Raw genomic sequence first — 16,251 nt, 5'->3', positions numbered from 1 at the left:
GACACTGAAAAGGGTCAGAGACACGGATAAGAAGTGAACGAAGAAGAGGGGGGAGGAAGGGGAACACCTCAAGTGAACAATGAGACGGATGAGACCCATACAAAGAAGGGGGGAAGTGAGCAGAGAAGAGAGAGGAAAAGCGATTTCCCCGGAGTATTGCCGAAATAAGGATGAGGACCAACAGAAGAGCATAAGGAAGTAAGGAAAGGTAAAGGAGGCGCATGAAGCAGGCATACGTACCCCCTTACACATACACGCAGAGAGAGAGAGAGAGACACGCTCAGTCCCTTCTTTGCTGCGGCAGCTTCCTTTTTTTTTTCGTCTCCTCAGACATACTTGGAGATGACAGAGAGAGGTGGGTGTCCACATTTTGTGGGCCTGCCCGGGTCTACCGCTCTCTCAGCATAGTAGAGCCTCGTAACCAAGCACCGGTGCTTCTAAAGAGGGGGGGAGGGAAAATGAAAAGAGACTAGTCTTACATGTCGAAGTAGATTATCATCTACGCACCCTTCCGGTCGTTGCTGCTCAATGTGCATGAGCAGGCGCGTAGATGCTATGAGAGTTGCCTACGAATCCCGCCAAGTAGAACACATAAGCGCTCATCATAGGGAAGGGATGTGGAAAAGAGTGTAAGGGTGCGAAGCGCAACAGCGGGGAAGCAAATGCGAAAAAGATGGAAGGAACTGCATGCTGCCGCATGTAACTGCAAGTACCAGGCGCCACCCATGTGCACTCGCTTCTCACTCTCTCAAAAGCCACAAGACTGGCCCTCCGTGCTTGATCAGCTCCCTACCTTTTACTACCTACCCGGGGCGTTCTCTTTCCATGGGCTCGGCACCACTGCACTGCTCAGCCACCTATCCCGGTGATAGCACGAGAGACTACTTCCAAAAGGAAAATGAGTGTGAAAACCGAAAACAACGCACAACCCTCCCCCATTTGTTTTTCCTTACTGAGGTGAAGATGGAACAAAGCGAAGGAGCCGACAGTCCCACTCCCTCTCTCCCTCCCATGATGCGGACGCCCACAAAGAGGGATGGCCCTGAAAGATACGTAACACCCCGCTAGTCTAGCAAAGAAGGCAAGAGAGGGCCACCTCCAACCAGCCACGGACAGAGAAAGATACTTGCAACAAGAAGGCACGCACGAGCACAGATTAACATCCACGCCACAGCGTCGCATACTAGACGGGGAGGGGGGGCTTCGAGAGGCAAAAGCTCGAAAACAAACCTGGTAAGTCCTACAGTGCGCTCAAAATAGAGAAGCTCACCAAAGGCGAACAAAAAGAAATTAAAGCAGAAGACCGAGTACAATCAAAGCACAGAGAAAAGGCGAAAGAGACACTGTCTTGCTGCACGCAAGCGAGGTAGGTGCATACTTGCATCCATATATATGTATATATATGTGCATGTAAGCTGCAAGAGAGGGAAGGGAAGAAGTGTAGTTGCACCCCTCGTGAGCACACCCACACGGAACCACCGCTGGAAAATGTCTCAGCACGCACCGCAGCCATTCATTTTTGCTTGCTCAAACTGGCGTTTCTTATCCATCCGCCTCTTTTGCCGTCCCTCATAACGGGGGGATACGCCGCGGTGCGTGGTGTCTCCAGGGGGCCAGCACCCCCATTGTGTGGGGAAGCCAAGCAGCACCCCTGTCCCCTGCCAACACCAAACCACTCGTGGTGCCGGCAGGGCCAGGTACTACCGATGCGGGGGTGTCAGAGCGATGTGTGGCTGCTGATGTTGGCAGTAAGGGCCTGGGTAGCGCTGCGTCGGAGCGACCTGCCGCAGTGAGCACGCTTGTGCCACCCATATGCTGGACGACGTGCCAGCGTGGCTCGAGCGCATCGCCCCCGACCCCTCGCTGCCCACTGGTGTGAGGAGCCTGCGCCGCTCCGCGAGATGCGCCAGGCGGCGGCCGGTATATGGGAGCGGCGGTGGTGCGACCAGCGGGGCGGTGTGGGAGGAGTTTGGGGCTGTAGCGGCGCGGTGCTGCAATGCGTGTCTAGGGCTGCTGCGCACCGCGCGATGGGCCCGTGGCAGGCCGGGGGCAGAGTGGGGAATTGAGCTGACGTGTTGCATGGCAGGGAATCGGGACCTCAAAACGAAACACACTTTTTTTTCACTTTCCTGCCACGTGCTGTTCATTTACTTCCTTCTTGCAGTGTGTGTGTGCCAAGTTATGCCCTTTTACGTCCTCCGCCCACCTTGACCCTTTCGCATAGCAGGAGGGGAAGGGAGAGCGGGCAAAAAGGAGGAGAGAAAGACAAAGAAAAAAAATAATATATATATATATATATATATTTATTTATCTACATATATGAGGAGGAGGAAGAGCGAGGGAACACAAAGCCAAAGAATAAAAACGAAAAAAAGAAAAAACGAGGGAGGAGGGGACCGAAACGAGGGGGGTGACTAGTCCCGCAGAGAAGCGCCCCTTCTTCTCAGGAGCTGCCGATCTGCCTACTTCACCCAGTTTGTTATCGTTGTGCGCACCTGCGCGGCGCACCACCTCGAAAATACATCCAAGCACAAGTAGCACAAAATACCAATGAGAACACATGCGCATACGTAAAGGTACATACACATGCACGATGGCTGACTCAGCCACTGATAAAACCGCGCTCCTCCAACGCGGGAAAATGAAACTCCCACTCGACAACTGGCGTGGGATCTCTCTGTATTGCTTCAGTTAGGACCGATAGCCTTGTCACTTTCTTGGTGTTGGCGTTGGACCATATGTCTCCCTTCCTCGTTAGGCTACGATATGCCAATCGACTGCTGAATCTTATGCACCCATATCCCCGCTGTTTCCGGCGGCAGCGCCTGGAGCCACATTGTCTTGGCGTCTCTTAGGTGGATTGCGAAGACGCCAGGCGCGCAAGCAGACTTCTCCGGCACGAAGACGGCACTGTCGATGAACGCCACAGGCAGCGGCTTCGTCTCCTTGTCGCCTTTATGTCGGCTGATGACAAGGCCGCCGTCACGCAACACAAGAAAGCGTTCTTTCCACGCTTCCCCACTCTCCTTACGCACGTAACCCTCATAGAAGACGGATGAGCACACGGTGCCAACGTGACCGACAAACCCGAACGCCTCCGGGTCATGTGCGCTTGCTTGACGAATTTCACAGATGTTTGTGTGAATCTTTGTCTTGAGGGAGTCGCTCACGAGCTGTGAGTTGTCTACGCTCGTGCCGAAGTCCATAAGTAACTTCATCATGTATGGCAACTTGAAGAGCTGCGCACAGGAGGGGCGCAGGTTCGGGTCTGCTCGCAGCATAATATTGCACAACTCCTTTAGTGAGCGGCTATAATGCTGTGGCAATTCACAGTCGCGCTTGCTGCACATCACCGCCTCCGACAGCGCGCGCATTCCCTGCCCAACAAACGGGCGGCGAAGCGCCATCATCTCAAAGAGAAGAACACCCATGGCCCACACATCCGCCTTCTTGCTGTACCGCTGGTGGCCCCATAGCTCCGGTGCGAGGTAGTACGGCGTGCCGCAGAACGTTTGGGCAACCTGGTCACTCACTGTGCTCTCGTATTGGTGGCTGAAGCCGAAGTCACCAAGCTTGATGACGCCGTTCGTCATGAGCATCACATTGGCCCCCTTGATGTCGCGGTGTAGTATGCGGCGGCGGTGAATGTGGTCGACCGCCATGGCTAACTGCACAATGGTATAGCCAACCTCGTGCTCCTCGAAGTAGATGAACCCGTCCTTGGCGCGCTGCTTGATTTGCATGTTCAGGTCGCCAGCGTCAGCAAACTCCATGATGATGACTATGTGTGGCTCCACCACGTAATCCTCATGGTACTTAATGATAGCAAAGTGGTCGCATGAGGCGAGACACTGAATCTCCGCCGTCGCGTACTTCTTGTCCTTCTCCGACATCGTCGTCAGATCCATGCGCTTGGCTACGAGTAGCTGCCCATCTGACACGCGGCGCACCAGCAGCGCCTTGCCAAAAGAACCAGAACCGAGATCGCGCACCCTCTCATATTTGCATGTATTGCTACCCATAGGGCCGAGAATGTCCTTGAAGTCCAGCTCTACTTCGCTCTTGTCGGGGACCTGCTGGGTAGAGATGGGAATTGCCTCCGCCATGTTATCGCTCCTCTTACTTGCTGCGGGTGCGCGGCTGTTGTGGCTGGTATGTTATGCTGCTGCTGCTACACCCCTCCCCAGCGAGCACGAGAGCAGTAACCGTGTGAGGGAAGGGTAGTACAGGTGCCAAGAACGTCGGAGAACACAGAAAAGAAATAACAACACGAATAACCAACCGACAACTTCGAGAAGGACTGCAGAGCGGATGGAGGGAGAGAGGACAGAGGAGGAGGAGGAGATGCGCGCGACTTACCCCCAAAAGGGAAAAAAGGCGAATAGAGAAAAATGAGAAAACAACAAAAACTGTAAAATACGAAAGAAACGATGACCGCCACCGCCACGTTAAGGATGCAAACGCGCCGTAGCAACGAAGGAAAAAATAAACACCGACAACCCGACCTCCTCCCTCCCCCCTTCCTCCTGCACAAATAATGTAAGAGATGAGGAAGCGGGAGAATGGCAGAATAAGCAAAAAAAGGGGGGCGGAGCAGGGCAGCGGCGGCGAGCAAGTGAATCCACGTACCCAGCCACAAACGAAGATAAACGCGCGGTCCCACACACACACACACAAACCAAAAGAGAGATAGAGATAGGAGCACACACCGATAACGCCACAGAGAGCTCACCGAAACTGCAGAGGAGAATGAAAAAATGAAGCAAAGGCAAACACAGGGAGGGGGAAGGCTGCAGTGATTTTCAGCGACCAAATGCTTCGGGGATACCCTCAAGGGGAAAGTCGCAGAATGAGCTGGAGCAGAGAGTGAGGAAAGGCAAAGAAATGAGGATAAGGGCAGAGAGAGAGAGAGATGCAGAGAAGGATGCGGCTATGTGCCTCTGCTGTCAATGGCTCGAACAAGTGAAGTCCGTGTAGTGAGAAGAAGGATAGTGCGGAGGGGAGGGGTAGTCTGCTGCTGTTGGGACTACAGATCCGTTGCGGTTGCGTGAATTCGTTTGTGTTTGGAGTAGAGTGATGAGCCTCTCTCGATTTCTTTTCTCGCATGTGGCTCTCAGTATCGCAGACACAAGCGACGCAATGAAAGAAAGGCAGAGCGCATGGGTCAAATAACGGCGGACAGTGGTGTGCAGGAGGAGGGAACAGAGAGAGGGGGGGAACGCGGACGAGAGTCATCGCGGTCAGGCCTGCGCATTAGGGGTGTGCGCGGCGTGTGCGAGAATTCCAGAGAAAATAAACGCGGGGGAAGAACACGACAACAGTTATAACCGTCGTTGGGTGTCTTCATCATGGTCTGCTGTAGATGTCGTGCGCTCGGCTCTTTTGCGCCGTCTCAGAGGTGTGCTTCTGCACGCGCTGCCTATATTGGCTGCACTGCCACACAGTCATCAGCGACAGGGCAGTAACTGAGCTTCCGAGCAGGGTCAGCACCACTGCCGCGGCACTTTTTCCCTTCTCTTTTCGATCGATATATCCATAAATACACCTGTGCGGCACCTCCCTCTTGCACTCTGCTTGAGTGGGTGTCACTCAGCGCTGTGCGCCAGTGAGAGGGATACACACACGCGTAGGCAGACGAAAAATAAATTACTCCTCCATTCAATGGCACTCAAAGCACCTTCATTGGTGGCCGCCCCTGCGCCGCTTACAACGCCACGTTGGCAACCAACACCGCCATGACCACAAGCACCAGGGGCTCTCAACAAGATGGGCAAAACAACCACTGAATGGATCCACTTGAGCCTTCACAACATGACGCATCCGCAGACAAGCATAAACATCCGCACAAAGACGCGCACACAGGCCTTCAGCGCACTGTGTTTAGCGCGGCTTCTTCCACACTTTTAGTTTGGGTGAACTAGGCGCAAAGGGTAGCCGATTCCAATCCTTTCCACGTTGCCTCAGCTCCGCCGTGAGCGGCTTCCAGTTCTTCGCCGAAGTGTGAAGCGCTGCAATGAAATCTGGAGTGGTGATGCAGGTGTCGTCCGTGCTCGACCTTGACAGCGTTGTTGTTGTGGCTTTCACCGCCTCGTTCTCTTCGCTGCCAAGTTGATCGATATCTTTGAAGGGCAGGTAGGAAGACACGAGCCTCTCCGCTGCAGCACTATCCAGTGCACCCACAGACGCCGACGGCGGTGACGGCTTTGACGCCAACGGCGCGGTGCGCATGTACCGTAAGCCCTCAGACATCCGACCGTCCATGTCCAGTGCAGACTGCTCACCGATTCCATTCTTCGCTGTCAAGTTTGCCTCGGATGAAAGGCCGCGCCGCTTCACATCCTCCTGGTGCTGCCGCCAGATCACCGTCCCCTCGTCCACCATACGCTGCAGTGTGTCATGTACCAACTCCGACACCAGGTTCTCACGCCCGTGTCCGGCAAGCACGTTTAGCACAATGGCGTCTGCCGCTGCCTTGGAGGCGACGGAGCGCGGTCGTTCCTGTTCGTGAAAGCGGTGCAGCTCGCCGAGGCAGGCACACATGATGTACGCCTTGTCCTCATGAGAGAGATTCCAACGTATGGGAGAGGAAGGAGTGGCGGCCGGCATGGAAGAAGAAGGCCGCGGCAGAGGTGAGGCGTCTGTGCTTGTGTCACTGCCTGACGAAGGTGCCCCAGCGGTCGCGCTCAGCGGCTCCACGTTCGCTGGCTCTGTCACTCTTGCAAAGACGGTGGTGGCGCTCTCAGGAGCTTTGTCCGACTCTGCGCGCGCTACCAGCAGCTCCAGCAGTGATAGTTCATCGAAAATGCGAGCCACTTGGCGTGTTGACGTCAAGTACGCCACTACGCTGTTCAGTTCCACCGCCTTGAGAGACGGTATCAGCCGCGCGCATCGGTCAAGTACCTCACGGCGCAGGAACGCTTCCCCGACAAGGACACAGGTGAGAAAGCGGTCCAAGTTGACCTCAAGCGACGCGCCACCAATGCCGATGTCTCGTCTTCTGCCAGTTTTCCCGCCTGTTGGCGTTGACGGCGGCAGCGTGGGTATGCTATACCGCAGCACCCCCTTCTCGACAAGGTGCACAAGGCCCGCAAGAAGACGCTCACGGCGTCGCTCTACCTTGCGGGCTGTGAGGGCATCCACCTCCTTGAGGTCTAGAGCGATGTGCCGCTCCAGGTGCTGCATAATGCTCTCGCTTCTCTCTGGCATCACAAAGAAACGGCACACCACTGAGCGCGCCACATGAGCGTGCTCGCGGGTGTGTGCCGTCCAGGAGGTGTAGGGGGTATCGCACAGCAAGCAAAGCTCCGGCTCACATGACCCTGCGTATGCACTCTCCGGCATTGTTGTCCTGCATCGCGCAGGGGTAAGGCAGTACCACGAAGCAGTGGAGGTCGTGGCGCGCCGGTATCCGTCGAATCGCATGCGCAGTGGGATCATATTGGAGCCGTAGCTCGGCCTTTTGACAGCGGTGGCTGGGGGACGCCAAAACGGCACCGTCGACACTGGGGAAGCGACGGTGTCTTGCAGCACCAGTGCCCCATGTCCTCTCCCTAACGGGCCCCGCATGCCCTCTCCTAACCCATACGTCAGTCGTGTGGCTCTTTTGTGGCCCTCACGAGTTTCCCTTTTCCCTGCTTGAACGTACGTGTAGCGGTGAGAGCGTGTTTAACAGAAAAGGATCACAGAAAAGTTGTTAGTGGTGCCAGCGAACACATGGCAGCGCGCGCGCCACGCACGGAAGGCACGTACGAGCACACAAGCACGCCAAAGCAGAGTGTGAGACATGAGAGAAAACGCACAATTGAGTGGCCAGAGAGTCACACTCGCGTATAGCCGCGTATCAGAGGGCACACTCACCGCCATGCACTGCCGCAGGCTGCCCTTCTAGGATCAACAGAGGGAAACAAGCACACACCCAGACACTGCCACGCACATCCTACATGACGAAGCGAGCATATCCATGCGCGCTGGCCTTCATGGGGGCATGGCCTCTCCTCGATCCTTCTGTCTTCTTTCCACTTTCATTGCTTCAAGGAGAAAAAGGGGGGGAGGTGAGCAGACAAGAGCAGAAAACTGCACTTTCAAAGAATTGATTTGTGGGCACGCACTTAATACTGACGCCCACAAAGACGCCCCTGCACGGACAGTCGCCAATGAAACGAAGGGCCACAGGGAATACTTAGAAAATGGAACCCAGCTGCTCTCTGAAAAGATACGCATCTGCGCGGCAGCTGTGTCACCAAGCTCAGGAGACTGAGAGATGATCAAGCGAAGAACGCGATCCAACAGCATCCATGTGTCGACTTGTTCGTATATGCTTGGATGTCTATAGCGGTGCGTATACCTGCTGCAGCAGTAGCTCGCACGCGTGAACACCTGCGCGTCTTCTTTTCCCCCTTCTTCCACGGCGCTTACACGCTACCGTATCCTCGCTAGGGCGCAACCTCGTCCCTTGAACGCACGTGTGCGAGAAACAGAGGTGGGACAGAGGAAGGGGTGAGATGGCCGCGTCACTGGCAGAACACCACACGCAACAAAGCCTCGACGTGCTCATTGCTGCCACATAACTCGACATACGCGAGACGCATTCGTGAGGGAAGAGAAAGGCGAAAGAAGCGAGTGCTTTGGAGAGGTGGACAGCAAGATGTCAGGCCTTACTATTCATATCTCGGAGGGAGAAGGGGGGAAAGGCCCCTCATTCGGTGGTACTGCGTGTCAAACGGCATGGCCACCGCTGCTGCCAATCTCAGCAGCATCGCTGCAGGGACGCGGTGACACCGGTTGCTTTTCCGCCACCTCTACCTGCTTCAATGCGGCACCGCCCTCATCGTCTGCGTCTGCGTTGTTGTTCAACAATCCCTCGAGTACTGCAATCAGGAACCACGGCAGATGCACTAGCGGTGTCTTCGAGTACTGCTCTCCCACGAGACTTGAGAGTGCTGCATGTGGGCCGAGGATGCGAAGCAGGCCGCTCGTTAGCGCTTGAAGAGAGGCGGCGGATCGGGCAGAGTCTTCCGTTAGCCGTGCCGCCTGCTGCTGCAGCTGAGTCACCTCTGCAAAAAAGACCGCGTCGGAGGAAGAAGATGACGTGGTGCTGATAGATGACATGCCCGTCTCCGCACTGCGGCCCTCAGGATTGGAAATGCACTCCGTGTCGAGCCCACGTGTCCATACTTCCTCGGCTTCTTCGATAGCTTTGCGCAGGGCCACACTAGTAGCGTCGCTGCCAGGCATCCTGATCGGTAAGGGGGCCTCTGGGCGACACGGCACAGATGGCGGCGGCGTCAGGGGTGTTGGCGGCTTCCTAGGCAATGATGGCGTCGCAGGAACCACTGCGGCTGCCGGAGTTCCGTCTGGCAGATGCGAAGAGTGCGGCAGCGAGGCGGGAGGTACACGCTGTGAGGGTTGCCGACTGTGGGTCAGGGTGGCCATTGCTTCCACCTCGGCCACGCCTCGTGCAATGCTGCCGTCAAGCAATTCCGGTTGTGGGTAAGAATGATCCGCCACAAACCTGCCTGGCATGTCATTTGGTTTCGTCTCTTCAGCGTCGCTGAAGCGCGAAAGTGGCGCAGCTGTGCGCTGGGACTCCTCGTCCGAGAGCAGGCCCAACGAAGATGGCGCTGCGGCAAGAGCTTCTGCCAATGAGCACTCGTGCTCCATCGCCGATGAGGAGGCGTTCTCGCAGGGCACACTCTTCACGGGCGTTCGATCCACGGGAGCAATGTGTGTCGGACCAGACGCCACGACCGTCAGCGTCGCACCGGATCGTGCAACGGTGTGAGTCGCCTCGTCACCTACTGACTCGGTCACAGCTTCCCTAACTGCCTCTAGCCTCTGCGGTTGCGGCGGCGCTGCGTATCTGTTTTTGGTGCCGGCGGCCGACTCAACGCTCCACGAGGCCGGAAGAGAAACAAAAGAGTCATCAACCATTGACGGCGCTACTCCATCATCCGGAAAAAAAAAGCGCATTGTGGGCAGGACGCCCTCGCTGGCGCCTTCTGCCATGTCGCCGCTGTCACGCCGAATATAACGCTCTGTGCAGCTGGCATCTGCACCTCCCCCTTCGCCGTCACTTTCAGTTGACCTTAGTCCGTTGTGGTGGTAGGCACCGTCCTCTCCGCCCTGGAAAAAAAGGGTGGCAAAATCGAAGTTCAGTCGCCCACCCCTGTCGCCACCGTTGTTGTTGTCTGCGACCAGAGGTCCTGCTGACGCGCTGTTGGCACCGTTGGCAGAGCCGCTGACGCACGGGGTGCCGGAAGCGGCAGCAAAGAAGAAGTCAAACATGTCGCCATCGCCTTGCTGGGATACGAATGGGGTGTACACCGAGGAGTCTCTTTGGTGGCTTGTGCCTCTGTGTTGTGAATCCTCAGATGAATCTCTGGTTGCGGTAGTCGCTACGCCGCTGAAGTTGGCCAGAAAACCGTCCAATGAGAAAGGGGCGTTAGTGACTGGCAAAGACGGTGTGGTGGCAACTGATGTCAACGGAGGCTTTGCTGTCGTGGAGCGCACCGTGCTGCCCATCTCCGGCGGCGGTGCAGCATCAACGGAGGACTTTCCTGTGTTCTTCATGGCACCTCAGCTCCTCACGAGGCGGCGGTGGTGAGTCGCGAAACGGCCTCCCCGTTTCCTTCCGCTTACAGAGGTGCGCGGAGAAGCAGCAGAAAAACTCACAAAGAGAGGACGACGTTATCTCACGCGATCTGTGCGCGTGGATTCGTTTGCGTCGCCCTTCCCTTGCTCCCCCACCCTTGCCTCCTAAGTAGAACACAGTCGCTCGCTCGCTCACGCTTTGTGAATCTGAGTATGCGTGTATTCCAGTCCACCGCCTCCTTTGGATAAGCAGAGGGGAAAAAACTGTACTTCACGTAGGGGCAAAGCGGAGTGAAGACCCTGCGAAAGCAAAATTACTTCCGACATAGACACCGGTGCACACGCACGTGCACCCGCGCAATCAGAGAGTGAGAGAGAGAGAAAGAGACGTATACGAGTGTGATTGTCTCTCTCCTCCCCATAACGATGCGTTTGACTCCTCAACTACACCCCTCTGCCTCGTCTTTGTACGGTTGTGCAGCGTCGCCCTCAGTTAGTCAAATGCGTATGGAGCGGGACAGGGGGGGACTCAGTCGTTAGAAAAGGGGGATGAGATGGCAGCAGAGCGAAAGAGAGACAGCGATGAATATCACAAAGCAGGCATGTAGTGAAGCGAGTTGAGCTTGCGCAGAGTCTCGCGGGCACCAGTGAGGCAGAATCCGCCGGATGACCTCTGCATAGCACTGCAAAAAAAAGAAACGTGTGCTACTCCTTCTGCAAGCTGCGTAACCGTCAAGGAGAGGCGGAGTGGGAGAGAAGACCAAAAAAGGGCGAAGCACCTACGGCGCCCACTGACGCAACGCGTTCAGATTCCCTATCAGCCTCCCTCTCCCCAAGGAAGTCACACACACACACACACACACACACACACACACACACACACGCATGCAGCACAAGGCCGTGAGGCAGCCTTGTGCTGCACGCATGCTGGCGGGGGTGTTCCCGTCCCTCAAAGGTGCGCAGGTGTGACCGGGGGCGCTCATGTTGCACAGAGTGAGTGAAAAAAGAGGGAGGCCGAGAGGCGGTAAAGAGGCGATTGCCGGTCCCTCTTTTTGCTCGCTCGCTCTGTGCGTCTTTCGATGTTCGCCCTACTGCCTTTTGTTTCTTATGTTTGGTGTCTTGCAGAAATGAGAAAAGAGAAGAGCATACACACTCAGAGAGAGAAAGTGGGGAGAAGTGCCGCGGAAGCGGCTGTCTTGACAGTAGTCTACGTGCGGTACGCTGCACAAAGCAACGAGGAGTGTGGAGACGAAGAAAAGAGAGACGTGAGTGCTGCCAAGAGGAGGACGTAGGCTGACACGCTCTCACTCGCATTTCCACACACGCACACAACACATACATCTCTACACTCTCGGTGCGAGTCGCGACTCAGTTGCCCTCGCTGCCTCCCCTCTAAAGAAAGAGGTCTCAGCACGGTTCTGTGTCTGCCTGCGTGTGTGTGTGTGCGTATGCTTATCGGCGAGCATCGCCTCTCCACCTCTTCTACACCTTCCTTCGCCACTTAACCAAGAAGAAGGGGGCATAGCGCGTGTTTTTTGCTTGTGCCTTTCGTCCTCCCTTCAGCCTACGTTCTCAAGAGAAAATGCGTGGGCCTGCGCCATCACTTACGCCTTGAGGGTCTTGAAGTGGTTCGCGATACGGCGGTTCACCACCTTCAGGTAGCGGCAGCGACCGGTGCCGGTGCGGCGGCGCTTGATGGCCTTCACAGACCAGTTGTAGCGACGGCGGCTAGCGCGTGGGTAGGCGCAGGCGGCGCAGCGCTCCCACTGGACGTGGTAGGCGTTGCGGCCACAGCGACGACACAAGATGTGCGTGCGCCCATGGCGCTGGCCCATTGACGTGGTACCCTTCGTCATCTTTGCTCCTCGCGTAGAAATACCTTTCAAGACTGCGAAAGAAATGAAAGATTCAGTGGGTGGGTGTTGATTGAGGACAGAAAGGAAAGGAGAGTTGCGTTGCGTGAGGTGGTAAGAAGGACGCAAGCAACGAGTGGGAGTGATTGTGCCCAAATGCGTTCATGTAACGTGTGCGCGATCGAGGGGAAGAGAGGAGTGACGCACCAGCAACGAGTAACAGAGAGAAAGAGAGACAAAATGAGAAAGGGAAAAAGTGTACTTGTATGAGCATAAAAAAGCGCGTAACGGTCCTCTCGATCCCGTCCCATGTCTTCTCTTCCACCCTCTCTCTCTCTTTCGCCTCTCTGAAGAGTATGAAGGGAGAGAGATTGGAGGGGAGAGAGTGACGAAATAGAGCGACGTTGCTGTCACCGCAGTCTCTGGGCATGCGGGGAATAATGACACGGTCGAATGCAGCTGTCATGAGAGTGCAGCAGGTCCTGCATGCATCCTGCCGGTTCACTCTCCACGTGGTGCTTCTATCGTGTCTGTAGGGTTTGTGTGGTCAGTGTGTGTCGCATCGCTTCTCCGGTGCAGTGTAGAAGACGAACCCCCCCCCCACTCCTCACGTCCTCTGTCCCAACACCCACCACCGCCGCCTTGCACGCTGCTCCAGACAGACAGGCTCATCGTGTGTGTAGTCTGCTATCATAAATGCGTGCCTCTTGTGCTGTGTTGCCTACGCACTTATGGGATTGATAGAGAGGGGAGAGCCTCAAAGAAGATACAACGATGAAGAAAGGGAGGAGTCAGAAGTCTAGCGGAGTCACACGCTGCATGCAGCCTTCCCCATTCCCCAGTGCCGTTGGTACTGCGTCCTTGCCTAATCACGCCGCCTTCATCACCTCAGCCAACCGCTTCTTCGTGGACAGTGATGCACACCCACGGGCCTGCAAGGGCAGGTGCGGTCTCCACGGCGTCTTCCTCCCCCGCTGTCTCCTCCTGCTCCACGACGATGGGCTCCTCTGCCTCCCACACCTGCTCCCTTCCTACCTCCTGAAGGAGAACTGAGGGATGGTGAGCAGCACTCTTGTCCTCCACATTTGGCGTCGCAGCGGGCTGCCCACCATCAGAGCTGTGCTGAAGAATTTTGCCATCGTGAGGTGCGCTGAGCACAGCCGAGGCCGCCGCGCTTCGCGGCGCGGAGGTAAAGGGTATGTGCCACGAGGTAATAGCCCCCACGCCACTCCCGTGTGGAGAGCCGGCGGGAGCCGCCGAGTGTAACGCCACGTTGTGCAATGGCGTTGGCTGCTTTTCTGGCTCATGCTTCGAAGGAGCGGTGTGGGGATCGTGTCGCTGAATGCAGCGCTCATAAGGAGCCGGCAGCTCCCAGTGCAACTCCGTACGATCCCCCACACGCGCGCAGCGGAAGGCAATGCGGTGCTGGTCACGCCAACGTGTGAAGGCTCTCGGGCTCAAGAGACGGAAGTGGTGGTCGCGCATCTTGTCGTTGGTGCAGACAAACGTGCGATGAGAGGAGACGGAGGCTGTTGTAACTGGCGTAGGCGTCGTGTCCGTCGGATCGGTCAAGAGGAGTGCGCCATACAGCCAGCAGAGGTCATCGTTCAACCCCGCAGGAGAGCAGTAGAGCCACCCTCGATCCTTCCAGCGCTGCACAATGGTGGTGCTCTGTGACGTCATGAACTTCGGCTCGACGTGTCGCTCATGCAGCATGACGAGTGGGCGGTGCATTCCGTACGTATCCACGGCAAGCGTCACGGCAGCGTCAATCAGCTCAAAGTTCACGCCTACATCGACGACGCGGCCAGTGCTCTGGCACTGTGCATTAAAGTCCAAATCATTGCCGGTGATTCGACTCTCTGGGACGCCGCGGTGCAGCATCAGCTGCTTCTTGGCCAGATCGTACCAGCTCGACAGGCCATAGTAGCCCAAGTTCGCGCCGTCAATGAAGACGTCGACGAGATCGCCCGCGTCCAGGCGAGCGTGCATATAGCGCTTCCAGTGCTCGAATCCGAGCACTGCACGGCGGTTGCGGCAGGCCCGCGGAATGATCAGCTCCGTTAACTCGCGCAGAAGATGAGAACGGCAGGCGGCTGTGAAAGGGTACCCGGATAGTTTCGCTTGACAAGCTGGACAGACGCCACACACCTGAGTACCGGTAGGTGGCGCAGCCGCAGCACTGTCGCTGGCACTGACGGTACCTCTCGCAGAAGCACCAGTCGACGGTGGTGGCGAGGCAACAGACAGCTGCAGGACGTGATGCATGCCGTCGACTCTGTGGAGACGCAACGACGTTTGAACCCCGCGAGGCCTCAGACCGACAGTGGCGTCTTCGTTGGCCATCCTTACCCACGGCTCCAGCACCTCGCGCACCATTTTCTCGCTCACCTCCGCAACGTGCTCGCGCATCTCCTGCAGCATGAAAAAAAGCGTGCGGATAGGTTCTCGAACCTGCACGCACAGCAGGCCAAGTGCAACGTAGTCTGGTTCGGTAAGCTCGATTTTGTGCTTGAGTGCCGCCTCATATACGGCAAAGGCAAGTCGACGGTCCCTGAGTCCACTGCAGCAGTACTGCAAGAAGGCCGAGGCGCTGCGTAGGCGCAAAAGCCCGTGCTGCTCAAGATAGGCAATCATGCGCGTCGCGCCGTCGCGGTCACCCGCCACGCATTGGAGGCGCAAAATCACCGACAGCACGTGCTCCGTCTGGAGCCACTCCGTCGAGATGCCTCTGGAGGAGAACCGGCGCACCTCGGCGACGAGAGACAGGCCGGATGCGGCGTCACCAATTGCCTCGCAGGCAAATAGCGCGGCTGCAAAGGCCTTCGTCGAGAATACTGGACGGGAAGTGGAAAGCACGCCTGAAGAAGCTGTCTCAGATGAGCCACTGCCGGCAGGCTCCGCACCATCTGTTAGCGACTCCCATGATCCCTGGAGGGCCCTCTTGACGGTCTGCACAGCAGCGGCAGCGTTGCGCTTACCAACAAGCGCATTCACGCGGCGCATGAGGATGTCCTCGGGTGAGAGAGTGCGCTTCTTCTTTTTCGCCTTATTGACGCTTGCAGAAGCCGTGGTGTCGGGGAAGCCCTGGTTCGCCGCTAAGCTTGGGCAGGTATGGCGAAGGTACCTGAACTGCATGGCGAAGACGGGGAGTGGACCTCGTCGAAAGCACATGACAGAGCTGGCGACTCGGTTGGAGAAAGTGTTGAGGTCCACTGGCGTCGCCCCTGCCGACACACGCCAAAGAGACGTGAGCGTGTGCCGGCAGTGCATGACGTAGCAGCGGTGGTCAAGCAACGGTGTCGTGGAAAGGTGGTTCGACTCGGTGCGTGCATGTGTTTTCGTGTGTCCGTCGGAGGCGAGATCTCCGATCACTGCAGGTGGTGGTCGCGCACTCTTACGCAGCCGGCAAGATGAAAGAGAGGCCAAAGGTGTAGCTACGACTGACAGACAGAGACAGACAAAGAGAAGGACAACTTTATGTACGCCTGTGCTGCGGCAGTCAACCACGTGATACGCCGGCACCTCTGTGGCAGGTCATTCCTTTACTCCACTTTTTTTTCGCTCGCACCCTTTCAGATGGCCCTCAAGTACCCCCGAAATCCTCCCGTGACACGCACGACAGAGGCGAAAAGTTGGAGTCGGAAGGTAGAGAGGGAGAATGAGACACTGCGGGTAAGTGCCATAAGAGAGGAGGGCAGCGATCTCCAGTAGCCAAGAGAGGGCACGTTCATCGACAGCAATATAGTAGAGAAGCAAATTAAAAAAAGGCGTCCTCAGAACAGCGTCCACGCGCTAAAACCGCCTC

The 16,251-nt window shown here is 56.7% G+C and overlaps 5 protein-coding genes across 5 annotated transcripts, besides 1 other annotated feature; all 5 read right to left on the bottom strand.

The window, feature by feature from the left end:
* Positions 1–1,566: 1,566 nt before the first annotated feature.
* Positions 1,567–2,109: a repeat region.
* Positions 2,110–2,759: 650 nt separating this feature from the next.
* Positions 2,760–4,106, bottom strand: LPMP_332090 (serine/threonine-protein kinase a, putative; the record flags this gene model as incomplete). Its single annotated transcript, XM_010703998.1, has 1 exon — positions 2,760–4,106. One exon carries the CDS (start codon positions 4,104–4,106, stop codon positions 2,760–2,762), a length of 1,347 nt encoding a protein of 448 aa, XP_010702300.1.
* A 1,774-nt stretch (positions 4,107–5,880) lies between these two features.
* Positions 5,881–7,341, bottom strand: LPMP_332080 (RNA editing complex protein MP46; the record flags this gene model as incomplete). Its single annotated transcript, XM_010703997.1, has 1 exon — positions 5,881–7,341. One exon carries the CDS (start codon positions 7,339–7,341, stop codon positions 5,881–5,883), a length of 1,461 nt encoding a protein of 486 aa, XP_010702299.1.
* Positions 7,342–8,715: 1,374 nt separating this feature from the next.
* Positions 8,716–10,005, bottom strand: LPMP_332070 (hypothetical protein; the record flags this gene model as incomplete). The annotated part of the gene is made up of 1 exon (XM_010703996.1): positions 8,716–10,005. The coding sequence occupies one exon, from the start codon at positions 10,003–10,005 to the stop codon at positions 8,716–8,718; it is 1,290 nt and encodes a 429-aa protein (XP_010702298.1).
* A 2,189-nt stretch (positions 10,006–12,194) lies between these two features.
* LPMP_332060 (60S ribosomal protein L37) lies at positions 12,195–12,446 on the bottom strand (the record flags this gene model as incomplete). The annotated part of the gene is made up of 1 exon (XM_010703995.1): positions 12,195–12,446. One exon carries the CDS (start codon positions 12,444–12,446, stop codon positions 12,195–12,197), a length of 252 nt encoding a protein of 83 aa, XP_010702297.1.
* Positions 12,447–13,331: 885 nt separating this feature from the next.
* Positions 13,332–15,449, bottom strand: LPMP_332050 (hypothetical protein; the record flags this gene model as incomplete). Its single annotated transcript, XM_010703994.1, has 1 exon — positions 13,332–15,449. One exon carries the CDS (start codon positions 15,447–15,449, stop codon positions 13,332–13,334), a length of 2,118 nt encoding a protein of 705 aa, XP_010702296.1.
* Positions 15,450–16,251: the final 802 nt, after the last annotated feature.

Source organism: Leishmania panamensis, assembly GCF_000755165.1.
Source record: "Leishmania panamensis strain MHOM/PA/94/PSC-1 chromosome 33 sequence".
Lineage (NCBI taxonomy): Eukaryota > Euglenozoa > Kinetoplastea > Trypanosomatida > Trypanosomatidae > Leishmania > Leishmania panamensis.
Note: the sequence above shows the minus strand (reverse complement) of the source record. Positions and strands in the feature narration are given on the sequence as shown.